Genomic DNA, 14,141 nt, shown 5'->3' on the forward strand with positions numbered 1-14,141 from the left:
GGATTAGCTATGTCGGCGCAACACTGTGGGCCAAAGGGCCTGTTCTGTGCTGTACTGTTCTATGTTCCATGTTCGATGTTCTATGTACCAGTCCAAATGTCTTTTAAACATTTGTACCCACTACCATTTCCTCTACCAGTTCCTTCCACAGAGCAATAGAAAGATCCAGTGCAGAAGTAAATTGATAAATTGGTTTATTATTGTAACACGTACCGAGGTACAGTGAAAAACTTTGTTTTGCATGCCATCCGTACAGATCATCTTTTCACATCAGTGCATTGAGGTAGTACAAGGGAAAACAATAACAGAATGCAGAATAAAGTGTCACAGAGAAAGTGCAGTTAAGGCAGACAATAAGGTGCAAAGCCATGACAAGGTAGATTATGAGATTAAGAGTCCATTTTATCGTACTAGGGGACCAGTCAATAGTCTTATAACAGCGGGGTAGAAGCTGTCCTTGAGCCTGGTGGTACGTGCTTTCAGGCTTTTGTATCTTCTGCCCGATGGGAGGGGGAAGAAGAGAGAATGTCTGGGGTGGGTGGGGTCTTTGATTATGCTGGCTGCTTTACTGAAGCAGTGAGAAGTGTAGACAGAGTCCACAGAGGGGAGGTCAGTTTTCGTGATGTGCTGAGCTGTGTCCAGAACTCTCTGCCAATTTTTGCATTCTTGGGCAGGAGGCCATTTGGCCCCTCCTACCCATGCTATTTATTTGGTAGACCAGAACAATTATTCCCACTTCTCTGCTCTTTCCCCAAAGCCATTTATTTTCCCTTTACTTGAGTATTTATCAAATCCTCCGGCATTTAATGGTTCCCATGGAATCTGCCTCCAGCACTCTTCAGGTATCCTGCCTCAGATCACAGCAACATGCTGGGTGAAGGATTTTGTGTATAGCAAATCACTGTCAATCAGTGTTGACTAATTACTGATGACTCTGGATGCTTTTAATCAGGAATGATAATGTTTCTACATTGAGGAACTGCAAGCTGTTAAGTAAATTGTCTCTGTGATTATTGCAAAAGACTGCAAATCCACATTTTGGCTGCAGTGTTAGCATTCTGTACCTGAGCTCAGGCAGTTCTGGAGAATGCACTACAGCAACTCAGTAAGGGTCAGACAAGAGCAGCGTCCAAAGTAGTGACCTCGACCACCTGGATAGGCAAGGACAGCAGGTGTGCGGGAACACTGCCCCCCCCACCCCCAACAGGTTCCATTCCAAGCCCCCACCACCCTGACTTGGAAAGTCAATGCTAATCCTTTGTCTTCACTGAGTCCAGATGGTGCAACCTCCTTCCCTTCCCCAGCCCGAAGGTCAGAAGCGGCGACGTTCACTGATGCTTGCACAACAATCAGTTCCACTTGCGGCAAACGAAGCAGCCCATGCCTGTGTGCAGCGAGACCTGGACAACATTCAGGCATGGGCAAGTCACAGGTAACAAAGAGTCAAAGTCCAAGTCGAGCTTATTGTCATCTGCACAAGTCCATGTGTGCACAGGTGCAGTGAAAAACTTACTCGCAGCAGCATCACAGGCACAGAGCATCAGATACACAACATTCACAAGAAAAACATACATTAAACATAAATTATACACAATTTTTACAAGAAAGGACACAATTAGAACAAAAAAAAGTCAAGTTTGGTTCGAAGTGGTCATAGTGTTGCTAAACTGTAGTGATTAGGGTTGTGCCGGTTGGTTCAAGAACCAACTGTCTTATGAGGATAGGATAGGTTGAGTGAGCTCGGGCTTTTCTCTTTGGAGAGAAGGAGGATGAGAGGAGACTTGATAGAGGTGTACAAGATGATAAGAGGCATAGATCGAGTGGACAGTCAGAGACTTTTTCCCAGGGCGACAATGGCCAATGCGAGGGGACATAATTTTAAGGTGATTGGAGGAAGGTATAAGGGGGATGTCAAAGTTAAGGTTTTTACACAGAGGGAGTTGGGCGCATGGAACGCACTGCCGGCAGAGGTGGTGGGGGCAGATGCATTCAGGACATTTAAGAGACTCTTAGATAGATACATGAATGATAGAGAAGTAGAGGGCTATGTGGGAGGGAAGGGTTAGATAGATCTTAGATCAGGATAAGATGTCGGCACAACATTGTGGGCCGAAGGGCCTGAACTGTGCTGTAGTGTTCTATGTTTTATGTAACCGAATGGTTGAAGTGAAGTAGCTGTTCTTGAACCTGGTGGTGTGGGACTTCAGGCTTCTGTACCTCCTGCCCGATGGTAGCTGCGAAAAGATGGTCAAAGGTGTTTCTCACAAAACATTCATAAATTGAACATTCATAAACCAAGGAATTAGTCTTCAGATCAGGAGCATCATGAGTGCCCACAGGCAGTTGAATCTGCATAGAACATAAGGCTCACGTAGAATGGAACAGAATCATGTTGAGCCACTCATCTGCAACAATCAAATTATGGCAAGAAGGTTGAAGAGGAACTTGATGCCATTTGCATCAAGGCAAGAATTCAATCACATGTCTCTAAAGGTTGAAATCTGATTAGCTAATGCACCTCCTGACTAGCTTACTGGGGTTGGTCGATTACAACACAAAGCACATTAACTCTGGCATCAGTCCAAGCGTCATTGTTCCCCAGTAATGCAGGGAGTGCAGAAGTATTTAAAAATCAAATAAAAAGCTACAAAAATAGTTGAAAATAGTAAGTAGAAAGTAGAAAGCCGCATCTGGAGTATTGCATTCAATTCTGGTCACCCCATTACATGAAGGATGTGGAGGCTTTGGAGATGGTGCAGAAGAGGTTCACCAGGATAATGCCTGGATTAGAGGGCATGTGTTGTAAGGAGAGGTTGGACAAACTTGGGTTGTTTTCTCTGGAGCGGCAGGGGCTGAGGGGAGACCTGATAAATGTTTACAGGATTATGAGGGGCATAGATAGAGTAGACAGCTTTGTTTCCCCAGAGCTGAAATATCTAATACTAGCGGGCATGCATTTAAGGCGAGAGGGGGTAAGTTCAAAGGAGATAAGTGGGGTAAGATTTTTACACAGAGAGTGGTGGGTGCCTGGAATGTGCTGCCAGGGGTTGTGGTGGAGGCAGATACGATAGAGGCATTTAAGAGACTCTGAGGTGGGCACATGGATGTGCAGAGAATGGAGGGATATGGACTTGCTGCGGGAGAAGGGACTAATTTAGTTAGGCTTTTAGTTACTAGTTTAATAGCACAGCATAACATGGTGAGCCTAAGGGTCTGTTCCTGTCCTGTACTGTTCTATGTTCTAAATATAAAATGGATAATGTTAGCTCAGTCTCCAATCCACAGACTGAATTAATAATCTAAAAAGGATCATCCAAAAAAGGCTCCATCATTTGAGAGTTTGAATTCGGTTAAAAAAGATCAAAAGCTAATTTCAGTAAAAAAAAAGCAGTGACTTAGACAATTCACAAATGTCCATTTAACCCAAGTTGCCACTGGTCTGTAGTTGTTTGCAGCCTCTGATGCCAACACATCTTGATCAGTAACTTGACTTGTCAATGCTCTTGAACCTTGAACCCTTTGACTTGATCCTATCCTAGACTCTGCTACCTATTTCCTAACGTTGGAATAAAAACAGACAATGCTGGAAATACTCAGCAGGTCAGGCAGTGTCTGAAGGAAGAGAAATTGAGCCAATCTTTCAGGTCGGAGACCCTTCATCAGAACTGGGAAAGAGAGGAATACTTTTCTGTTACACCTTTCCCCTGGTCCCAAAGCACTCCAAAGCCAATGGAGTCCAAATGAATCACAGGGAGATTCAGCACGGACCAAGGGCCTTCGGCCCATCGGGTCTGCACTGACTATCAACAACCCATTTACAACTAATCTACCCTAATCCACCCACTGTACTGTGTGCAGTTCTGGTCTCCTTACATGAAAAACGATATACTGGCTTTGGAGGCAGCGCAGAGGAGGTTCACCAGGTTGATTCCAGAGATGAGGGAGTTAGCCTTTGAGGAGAGATTGAGTCATCTGGGACTATACTCGCTGGAATTCAGAAGCATCAGAGGGGATCTTATAGAAATGCATAAAATTATGAAAGGGATAGGTAAGGTAGAGGCAGGTAAGTTGGTTCCACTGGTAGGTGAGACTAGAACTAGGGGACATAGCCTCAAGATTCAGGGGAGTAGATTTAGGACGGAGATGAGGAGAAACTGCTTTTCCGAGAGAGCAGTGAATCTGTGGAATTCTCTACCCAGGGAAGCAGTGGAGGCTACCTCATTAAATACAATTAAAACACAGTTAGGTAGACTTTTGCAATAGTAGGGGAATTAAGGGTTATGGGGAAAAGGCAGGTAGGTGGATCTGAGTCCATGGCCAGATCAGCCATGATCTTATTGAATGGCAGAGAAGGGCCAGATGGTCTACTCCTGCTCCTATTTCTTGTGTTCTTATGCTCTGACCTATTTTATTCTCCCCACCTCCCCACCTGTACACTTGAGCAATTTACAGAGGCCAATTACCTCCCAATCCACACATTCCTGGGACGTGGGAGGAAACCAGAGCTCCCAGGGGAAAGCCACGTGGTCACAGGCAGAACATGCAAACTCCACACAAACAACGCCCGAGGTCAGGATCGAACCTGGGTCTGTAGAGCTATGTGGGAGTGGCTTTACCCGCTGTGCCACCGTGCCACATGGTGCGGTCACTGTGTATGAAATGTAGCAATTAATTTGCACACAGCAAGCTCCCGCAAATAGCCATGATCATGAAAAGTACAGGAGCATTGTGCTGAACTCCCTGAAGGTATCAACACAAGTGGATTGGGCCTTAGAGGCGGATGGCCTACTTGCCTACATTGTTTGGGGTGTTGAGTATAAAAGGTAGGAAGTCGTGTTGCAGCTGTGTAACATTTTGGTCGGGGCCATATTTGGGGTATTGTGTGCAGTTCTCGTCGCTCCATTACAGGAGGGATGTGAAGGTTTTGGAGAGGGTGCAGAAGAGGTTCACCAGGATGCTGCCTGGATTGGAGGGTATGTGCTGTAAGGGGAGATTGGATGAACTTGGATTGTTTTCTCTGGAGCATTGGAAGCTGAGGGGAGACCTGATAGAAGTGTATAAGAGAATCATAGATAGAGTAGATAAAGTCTTTTTCAGGGTGGAAATGTCAAGCAGCTTTAAGATGAGAGCGTGAAAATTTCAGGGAGATGTGCAGGGCAACACAGAGAGTGGTGGGTGCCTGGAACGTGCTGCCAGGGGAAGTGGTGGAAGAAACACTGAAGATGCATTTAGACAGACACATGAACAGGCAGGGAATAGAGGGATGTGGACCATGTGTAGGTGGATGAGATTAGTTTGGATTGGTGTCATGGTCGGTACAGACATCGTGAGCCGAGGGACCTGTTCTATGTTCTATGTTCTATATGCTATTACTAGACCAGCCGTATAGAGTCTGGATGATTGATATGAACATTTGAGAGAAAATTCCATCGCAGCAACCGGGAGAGATAAATTCAGTTAATTGACTATCTTGGGAATGAAAAGCCAGTATCAGTTCAAGTGCTGTATAACTCAATGACTCTACGAAACCAAGGCTCAGTTTCATCTATCCATGTCTGTCCACAGACTTCTCTGCTGCCACGTTGAGGCTAGACGCAGGTTGGAGGAACAACGCCTCATATTTCGTCTTGGGACTCTCCAACCTGATGGTCTCAATATCAATTTCCCTAACTTCCAGTAACCCACCCCTTCTCTTTCTCCCCCCCCCCCACTCCTTTGTCTTCCCTTATTCCTGTGGCTCCCTTCCCCTGCCTTGATAACCTGCCCATCTCCTCCCCTCCCCTCCCCCATCCTTTATTCCATCGTCCACTGCCCTCTCCTACCGGATTCCTCCTTCTTCAACCCTTCTCAGATTCCATCTTTTCCCCCTCCCCCACCCACTACCTTCCCCCTCTCACCTGGACACCTCTCCCCTGCCTGCGTGTGCTCCTCCCCCTCCTCCCACCTTCTTATCCTGGCTTCTGCCCTCTTCCTTTCCAGTCCTGATGAAGGGTCTCGGCCCGAAACGTTGACTGTTTATCTCCCTCCACGGATGCTGCCTGACCCGTTGAGTTCCTCCAGCATTTTTTGTGTATTGCTCCAGATTCCAGCATCTGCAGAATCTCTTGTGTCTCCCTTGTGGCCCAGTCTCATCTCTTAGATGGATGTAAAAGATTCCCTAGAACAACTTCAAAGAAGATCAGGAGAGGCTTTCCAGTGACCCATCCATCAGAATCACTGGACACAGATTAGATAGTCAAAAGCAAAATGTTGCAGCTGCTGGAGTTCTGAGGTAGAAGAAGAAAATGTGGGAAACACTCAGCAGGTCAGGCAGCATCGGTGGAGAGAGAAACGGAGATGACAGTTCAGGTAGGCACCTTGGTCAGCATGGATGAGTTGGGCCAAAGGGCCTGTTCCTGTGCTGTACAACTCATGACTGTGTGGCTAGGCACAGCTCAAACGCCATCTCTAAATTCGCAGATGACACCACTGTTGTAGGCAGAATCTCAGATGGCGATGAGGAGGCGTACAGGAGTGAGATAGATCGGCTGGGTGAGTGGTGTCACAACAACAACCTCGCGCTCAACGTCAGCAAGACCAAGGAACTGATTGTGGACTTCAGGAAGGGGAAGTCGGGAGAACACACACCAGTCCTCACTGAGGGGTCAGCGGTGGAAAGGGTGAGCAGCTTCAAGTTCCTGGGTGTCAACATCTCGGAGGATCCATCCTGGGCCCAACACATTGATGCAATCACGAAGAAGGCACGCCAGAGGCTGTCCTTTGTTAAGAGTTTGAGGAGATTTGGTCTGTCACCAAAGACTTGCAAATTTCTCTAGATGTACGGTGGAGAGCATTCTGACCGGTTGCATCACCGCCTGGTATGGAGGCTCCAACACACAGGATTGCAAGAGACTGCGGAAGGTTGTAGACTCAGCCAGATCCATCACGGGCACAGCTCTCCCCACCATCGAGGACATCTTCAAGAGGCAATGCCTCAAGAAGGCGGCATCCATCACTAAGGACCCTCACCACCCAGGACATGCCCTCTTCTCGTTACTACCATCGGGGAGGAGGTACAGGAGCCTGACGACCCGCACTCAATGATTTAGGGACAGCTTCTTCACCTCCGCCATCAGATTTCTGAATGGTCCATGAACACTGCCTCGTTATTCTTCTTTTTTGACTATTTATTTATTTTGAAATTTATAGTAATTTTATGTCTTTGCACTGTACTGCTGCTGCAAAGCAACTAATTTTGCATTACATAAGTCAGCGATAATAAACCTGATTCTGATTCTATGACACCTTGGGTTCACACATCGTTGTACTCTTTCTGTGCCCTTTGCCAGGACCAGCCTGGGGACCAGGATGAAGCTGACTGAAGGACGTCACGAAGCTCTGGCGGCGCCTCCTGCCACAGTCGCATTGCCGACTCCAGTGGCCAATACCACAGAGGCAGTGGCCAGCCCGGAGGGGGGCAAGCAAGATGGGTTTTCGAAGGTGAAGGAGAAATTCATGAACGAGCTCAACAAAATTCCACGTGAGTAAAGGGTGTGCAGTCTCTCCATTGCTGTGATTCCTCGCACACCCTCTGAGCGAAGGGGAAATTTTTAGCCTGAGTCTCCAGGAGAGTACTGAGGGAGTGTCACACTGTGGGGGGGGGGGCGGTACTGAGGGAGTGTCACTGTGGGAGGGACAGTACTGAGGGAGTGTCACACCGTGGGAGGGATAGTACTGAGGGAGGGTCACACTGTGGGAGGGGTAGTACTGAGGGAGTGTCACACTGTGGGAGGGGTAGTACTGAGGGAGTGCTATACTCTCAGGGAAGCATTTTAGAGGGATTGCCGCTGTGTCAGGAAGCAGTATGAGGGATTGGTACACTGTTGCAGGGGCAGTTCAAAGGAGTGTTGCGGTGTCAGAGAGGCCACCTTCCAGATGAGATGAAGTGCATCCTTCCTGTTCTCTCAGGTGGAAGGAAAGGCTGCTGCGACTCTGCTTTGAAGAAGAGCAGAGTCATCTCCACCCTGCCCTGGGCCAACATTCCTCCCCCAACTAACACCAGTAAAACAGATTTTATCCATCATTGGCACGTTGCTGTTTGTGGGATCTTGCTTTGTGCTAATGGCTGATGTTTATACTTCACCACAACAGTAACCAGACTACAAAAATGCTTCAATGGCTATTAAACACTTCAGGGTGTCTTGAAATGATGTAAAATTAATTTTAGAAATGCAAGTCAATACTTTGGTAATTGGTTTATTATTGTCACATGCCTGGGATACAGCAAAAAACTTTGTTTTGCGTGCTACTCAGACATACCATTCCAAACACAAGTACATTGAGGCAGTACAAAGGGAAAAGCAATAAAAGAATACTGAATGTAGTGTTACAGTTACAGAGAAAGTGCAGTGCAGGTAGACAAAAAGGTGCAAGGTCCAGGGCATTGAGTATAGGAGTTGGAAAGTTACGTTGCAGTTATATAAGACATTGGTAAGGCCGCACGGTGTATTGTGTACAGTTTTGGTCACCATTATAGGAAAGATGTTATTAAACTAGAAAGAGTACAGAAAGGATTTATCAGGATGTTGCCTGGACTTGGGGGCCTGAGTTACAAGGATAGGTTGTGTAGACTAGGACTTTATTCCCTGGAATGTAGGAGATTGAGGGGTGACCTGATAGAGGAGTATAAGATCATGAGGGGCATAGACAGGGTGAAAGCACACAGTCTTTTTCCCAGGGAGGGGGGCTAAAAACAAGAGGGCAGAGGTTAAGATCAGAGGCGAGAGATTTAAAAGGGACATCAGGGGCAGCTTCTTCACACAGAGGGTGGTGTGTATTTGGAATGAGCTGCCAGAAATAGTGGTTGAGGCAGGCACATTAGCAACGTTTAAAAGCCACCTAGATAAGTCCATGGATAGGAGAGGTTTAGAGGGCTAGGGGCCAAATGTGGGCAGATGGGACTAGCTCACTGGGCAACACAGTCGGCATGGACGAGTTGAGCCAAAGGGCCTGTTTCCGTGCTGTGTGACTCAATGGCCTCTACGAGGTAGATCGAGTGATAGAGAGTTCGTCTTTATCGTGAAAGAGATCCATTCAAGAGTCTTATTACAACATTTTAAATGAATCCTGTGAAACCTCTCAATTTTGTATTCAATACTATTTACATCCTGTTGAATTCTGAATAATTTTCACAATAAGGTGAAAAATTTAATTTATAACTGGGGTTGTTCCAATCAAAGATGATGGAAATTATTCAATGGTAAGTTTCAAATGGAATTGGACATGAAATTGATTTTTACCCATTCACATTATTGGCAAGGTGACATTTATTACCTGTCTCGCACGCCCTTGAGCTGAGAGAATAAGACAGTAAGAAATGGGAACAAATGCTTGAAGCTCCGTCACTGAATAAGGTCAAGTCAGATCTGATCACTGTCCTTAGGTCAACGTTCCTACCTGTTCCCCACAACCAGAGAGCAGAACAGCATCGAACAAAATATAGCACAGTTCAGCTGTTCAGCTTGTGTAGAAGCCATTGTTTCAGTTATACACGAGAGGGTGCTGGTAACAATAGGGAGATTATTTACATAGAATCTACATAGAACAGTACAGCACAGTCTGGGCCCTTCCGCCCACGATGTGCCGACCTATATAAAATGGCTGGGTGTGGTGTACTCCAGCACTGGAGATGTGCACCTTCTGCATCAATTTCACTTCCCTTCATCACTTTCAGCCCACCTTTTATGCTCTGATGCAGCCTGTTTGAGGATGGCTGGCATGGACCTGTACACATCAATGGTTGGCTCCATTACAGACTTGTACACATCAGTGGTTGGCTCCATTACAGACCTGTACACATCAGTGGTTGACTCCATTACAGACCCGTACACATCAGTGGTTGGTTCCATTACAGACCTGTACACATCAGTGGTTGGCTCCATTACAGACCTGTACACATCAATGGTAGGCTCCATTACAGACCTGTACACATCAATGGTAGGCTCCATTACAGACCTGTACACATCAATGCTTGGCTCCATTACAGACCCGTACACGTCAATGCTTGGCTCCATTACAGACCCATACACGTCAATGCTTGGCTCCATTACAGACCCGTACACGTCAATGCTTGGCTCCATTACAGACCTGTACACATCAGCGCTTGGCTCCATTCACTTTGAGAAATTCAGCAACAAAGATTCACTTGTCTTTCCTCACCATTAAAGTACTCCTTATGCTCCAGGTCTATCCTTAAAGACATTAAGATGTCATTCGATTAACATGTGGCACCTATCAGATCTTGAATCAAACTATCCCTTGTCCTCTAGAGGATGCCCAGGTTTAATACTATCCCACCGAGAAGTAAGTTGCATTTCAACAGTCCTAGGTGGGTCTTTACTATTGAATACTCCTCTGAATCTTTGTCCAATCTGCTGGTAAGCATGTGACTGAGACTATAGAACAGAAAACAGTACAGCACAGGAACAAGCCCTTCAGCCCACAATATCTGTGCCAACCATGATGCCAATTTAAACTGCACAACTGCCTGCTCAGAGTCTATACCCCTCCATTCCCTGTCTAAACGGCAGGCATAGTAGTGTAGCGGTTAGCGTAATGCTATTACAGCACCAGCGACCCGGGTTCAATTCCGGCCACTGTCTGTAAGGAGTTTGTACGTTCTCCCCGTGTCTGCGTGGGTTTCCTCCGGGTGCTCCGGTTTCCTCCCACATTCCAAAGACGTACAGGTTAGGAAGTTGTGGGCATGCTATGTTGGCATCGGAAGCATGGCGACGCTTGCGGGCTGCCCCCAGAACACTCTTACGCAAAAGATGCATTTCACTGTGTGTTTCGATGTACGTGTGACTGATAAAGATATCTTATCTTATAAATTCCTCTTAAACCTTGCTAGCGTATCTACTTCCTCCACTCCCTGCGGTAGCATGTTCCTGGCAGTCTCGGGGTAAAAAAACTTGCCTCATAAATCTCCCTTAAACTTGCCCCCTTTCAGCTTACAGCTATGCCTTCTACTATTTGACATTTCCACCCTGGGAAACGGACTCTGACTGCCTACCCTATTCATGCCTCTCATCATTTTATTAACCTTCATCAGGGCTCGCCTCAACCTCCGACACTCCAGAGAAAACAATCCAAGCTTGTCCAACCGCTCCTTATAACTAACACTCTCTAATCCAGACAACGCCCTGGTGAACCTCTTCTGCACCCTCTCCAAAACCTCCACATCCTTCCTGTAATGTGTTGACCAGAAGTGCACACAATACTCCAAACCAACTGGGGACGAAGCAACGTTTATACAGCTGCAAGACGTGAAGGTACATTGTGACATATTGTGAAGATCTGTCCTGCTCCAAGCTGAGCAAATAACTCATCAGTCAGCACTAACAGGTGTCCATTCAGCTTTGCTTCTCCATCCATTATTAACTAGTAACCTCCACAGATCCTAATGGTGACATCTGTTCCACTGCAGAACAACTGGAGAAGCCCAGTCAGAAACCTCAGTCCGTTCAGTGATTTCTGCTTCCTGCTGTTTCTTTAGCTCTCTGACAACCTGTTCCTTCAGTCTGGAAGGAGCAGGTTGTGTTGGTCCTTCCTCAGGTGAAGCCAGTTATATGTCCAGAAGGCTTCAAAGTTAATTAAGGAATGCCTTGTCTAGTGCAAATGAGCCAGGCAGTCTCTTCATACTCCTGATCTCTCCCCGATATACCATGATCTTGGATGACCGGTTATTGTGTGCAGTTCTGGTTGCCCCATTACAGGGAGGATGTGGAGGCTTTGGAAAGAGTGCAGAAGAGATTTACCAGGATGTTGCCTGGATTAGAGGGAATGAGCTATAAGGAAGAGGTTGGACAAGCTTGGATTGTTTTCTCTGGCAGCGTCGGAGACCGAGGGGAGACCTGATAGTAGTTTATAAGATTTCGAGAGGTAAAGGTAGAGTAGACAGGCAGGATCATTTTCCCAGGGTAGAAATGTCAAGTACGAGAGGACATGCATTTAAGGTGAGAGGGGAAAGTACAACGGAGATGCATGGGGCAAGTTTTTTTACACAGAGATTGGTGCAAGCCTGGAATGGGCTACCAGGGGTGGCGGTGGAGGCAGATCTGATAGAGGTGTTTAAGAGGCTGTTAGATGGAAGAGTATGCAGGGAATGGATGGATATGGATCATGTGCAGGCAGAAGAGATCTCGTTTAATTTGGCATCATGTTCGGCACAGGCATGGTGGGCTGAAGGGCCTGTTCCTGTGCTGTACTGTTCTATGTTTTAATGGGACAACTTTTCCATCCCATTGCCTTGCAGAAGATAGAAATTCCCTCCCAGATGCGTAGTTCATTCTGACCTCTATGTGACCCCAGACCCACCCATGATTTTCTCTTAATGACCCTCTAAAAGGCCCAGCAAGCCTCTCAGTTTAGGGTTAGTGAGAGTGGGGATAAAAATGTTAGACTTACCAGTGATACACACGCCCAGGAACTAATTAAAAAGTCAGCATGGTGGATTTAGCACTTGGGATTTTAAATTCTGATCAGCGCAAAGAGTGAGAAAACTTTCCCAGTGGAAGAGAGTCACAAACGACTTTATAATCTGTCCAACATCAGCTTTCCTCTTTAAGACCTTGGCAATTTGAAAGAGCCATTGCTTCAATGTCTGTTGAAATTACCTTTCCCTACCTGGGGGCTTTAAATTATAACATGCATTTAAACAACACACTTAACTTTGTAGAACGTCCAAGGCACTTTGCAACTGGGATTATCAGATGACAAGTAATTTGAGGAAATGCTAGAACAGGTGACCAAACACTTGGTCAAAGGGGTTGGATTTAAGGTGCATCCTAAAGAAGGGTGGAGAATATGAGGGGTTTAGAAAGGGAATTCTGAAATTATGCAAGTAACATCAGAGGGAAGCAAAGTTGCCATGAAGCAAAGAAAGTTAACTAATTGACCAATGTTTTATTTAGAGAACGTAGAACAGTACAACACAGGAACAGGCCCTTTGGCCTACAATGTTGTGTTAAACTAATTAAACTAATGACATTTAATTAAACTAATTCCTTCTGCCTGCACATGGTCCATATCCCTCCATACTCTGCACATTCATGTTGAATATGCCGAGAATGGAGGCATCTAAGAGCCTCTTAAATGCTTCTATCGTATCTGCCTCCACCACCGCCCCTGGCAGCGCATTACAGGCACCCACCGCTCTCTGTGTAAAAAACCCCGCACATCTCCTTTGAATTTTCCCCCTCTCACACTAAATGCATGCCCATTAGACATTTCGACTCTGGGAAAGAGATACCGGCTGTCCACTCTATCTATGCCTCTCATAATCTTATAAACTGCTATCACGTCTCCCCTCAGCCTCTGCCACTCCAGAGAAAACAACCCAAGTTTGCCCAACCTCTCCTTGTAGCACATGCCCTCCATAAGATAAGATATCTTTATTAGTCACGTACATCAAAACACACAGTGAAATGCATCTTTGCGTTGAGTGTTCTGGGGGCAGCCCGCAAGTGTCGCCACGCTTCTGGCGCCAACATAGCACGCCCACAACTTCCTAACCCGTAAGTCTTTGGAATGTGGGAGGAAACCCACGCAGACACAGGGAGAACGTACAAACTCCTTACAGACAGTGGCCGGAACTGAAACTGGGTCGCTGGTGTTGTAATAGCGTTATGCTAACCACTACACTCCTGTGCGTGCCTCTAATCCGGGCAGCATCCTGGTGAACCTCTTTTGCACCCTCTCCAAAGCCTCCGCATCCTTCCTATAATGGGGGTGACTGGAATTGAATGCAATACTCCAGATGTGGCCTAACCAGAATTTTATAAAGCTTATGATTTAGACCTTGTCCTTAAACACCAAAAGGCGATAGACTTTATTTGTGTGAAGAAACCAGAGAAGGAACATGTCCCCTGCATTCCTCTGGTCTCTTGCACATCCCCTCTTTGTTTGTGGTCTCTGTGTATCACAGGATGTTAACAGCACTAGTGATACCAGCATTTATCACCCATTCCTAAGTGCCCCTGGATTGAGGAGGCAGTGAAGAGTCAGCTACATTGCTGTGTCACATATACACCAGACCAGGAAAGGATTTCTGACAGATTTTCTCCCCTGAAGGATATCATCAAAGCTGATTTTGTTTTAATTGA

At 46.3% G+C, this 14,141-nt stretch overlaps 1 protein-coding gene across 2 annotated transcripts in view; it reads left to right on the plus strand.

Annotated features, from left to right (window-relative positions):
- syt1a (synaptotagmin Ia) overlaps positions 1 to 14,141 on the plus strand; it is a 481,231-nt gene that overhangs the window by 390,256 nt on the left and 76,834 nt on the right. For both annotated transcript variants that reach the window (XM_052030629.1, XM_052030628.1), the window contains exon 3: positions 7,329 to 7,519. In XM_052030629.1, the coding sequence (XP_051886589.1) occupies positions 7,348 to 7,519 (172 nt within the window). In that variant the 5' untranslated portion in view covers positions 7,329 to 7,347. The remainder of the gene's footprint in view (positions 1 to 7,328; positions 7,520 to 14,141) is intronic.

The sequence above is a fragment of the Pristis pectinata genome, chromosome 15 (genome assembly GCF_009764475.1).
Source record: "Pristis pectinata isolate sPriPec2 chromosome 15, sPriPec2.1.pri, whole genome shotgun sequence".
Classification (NCBI taxonomy): Eukaryota; Metazoa; Chordata; class Chondrichthyes; order Rhinopristiformes; family Pristidae; genus Pristis; species Pristis pectinata.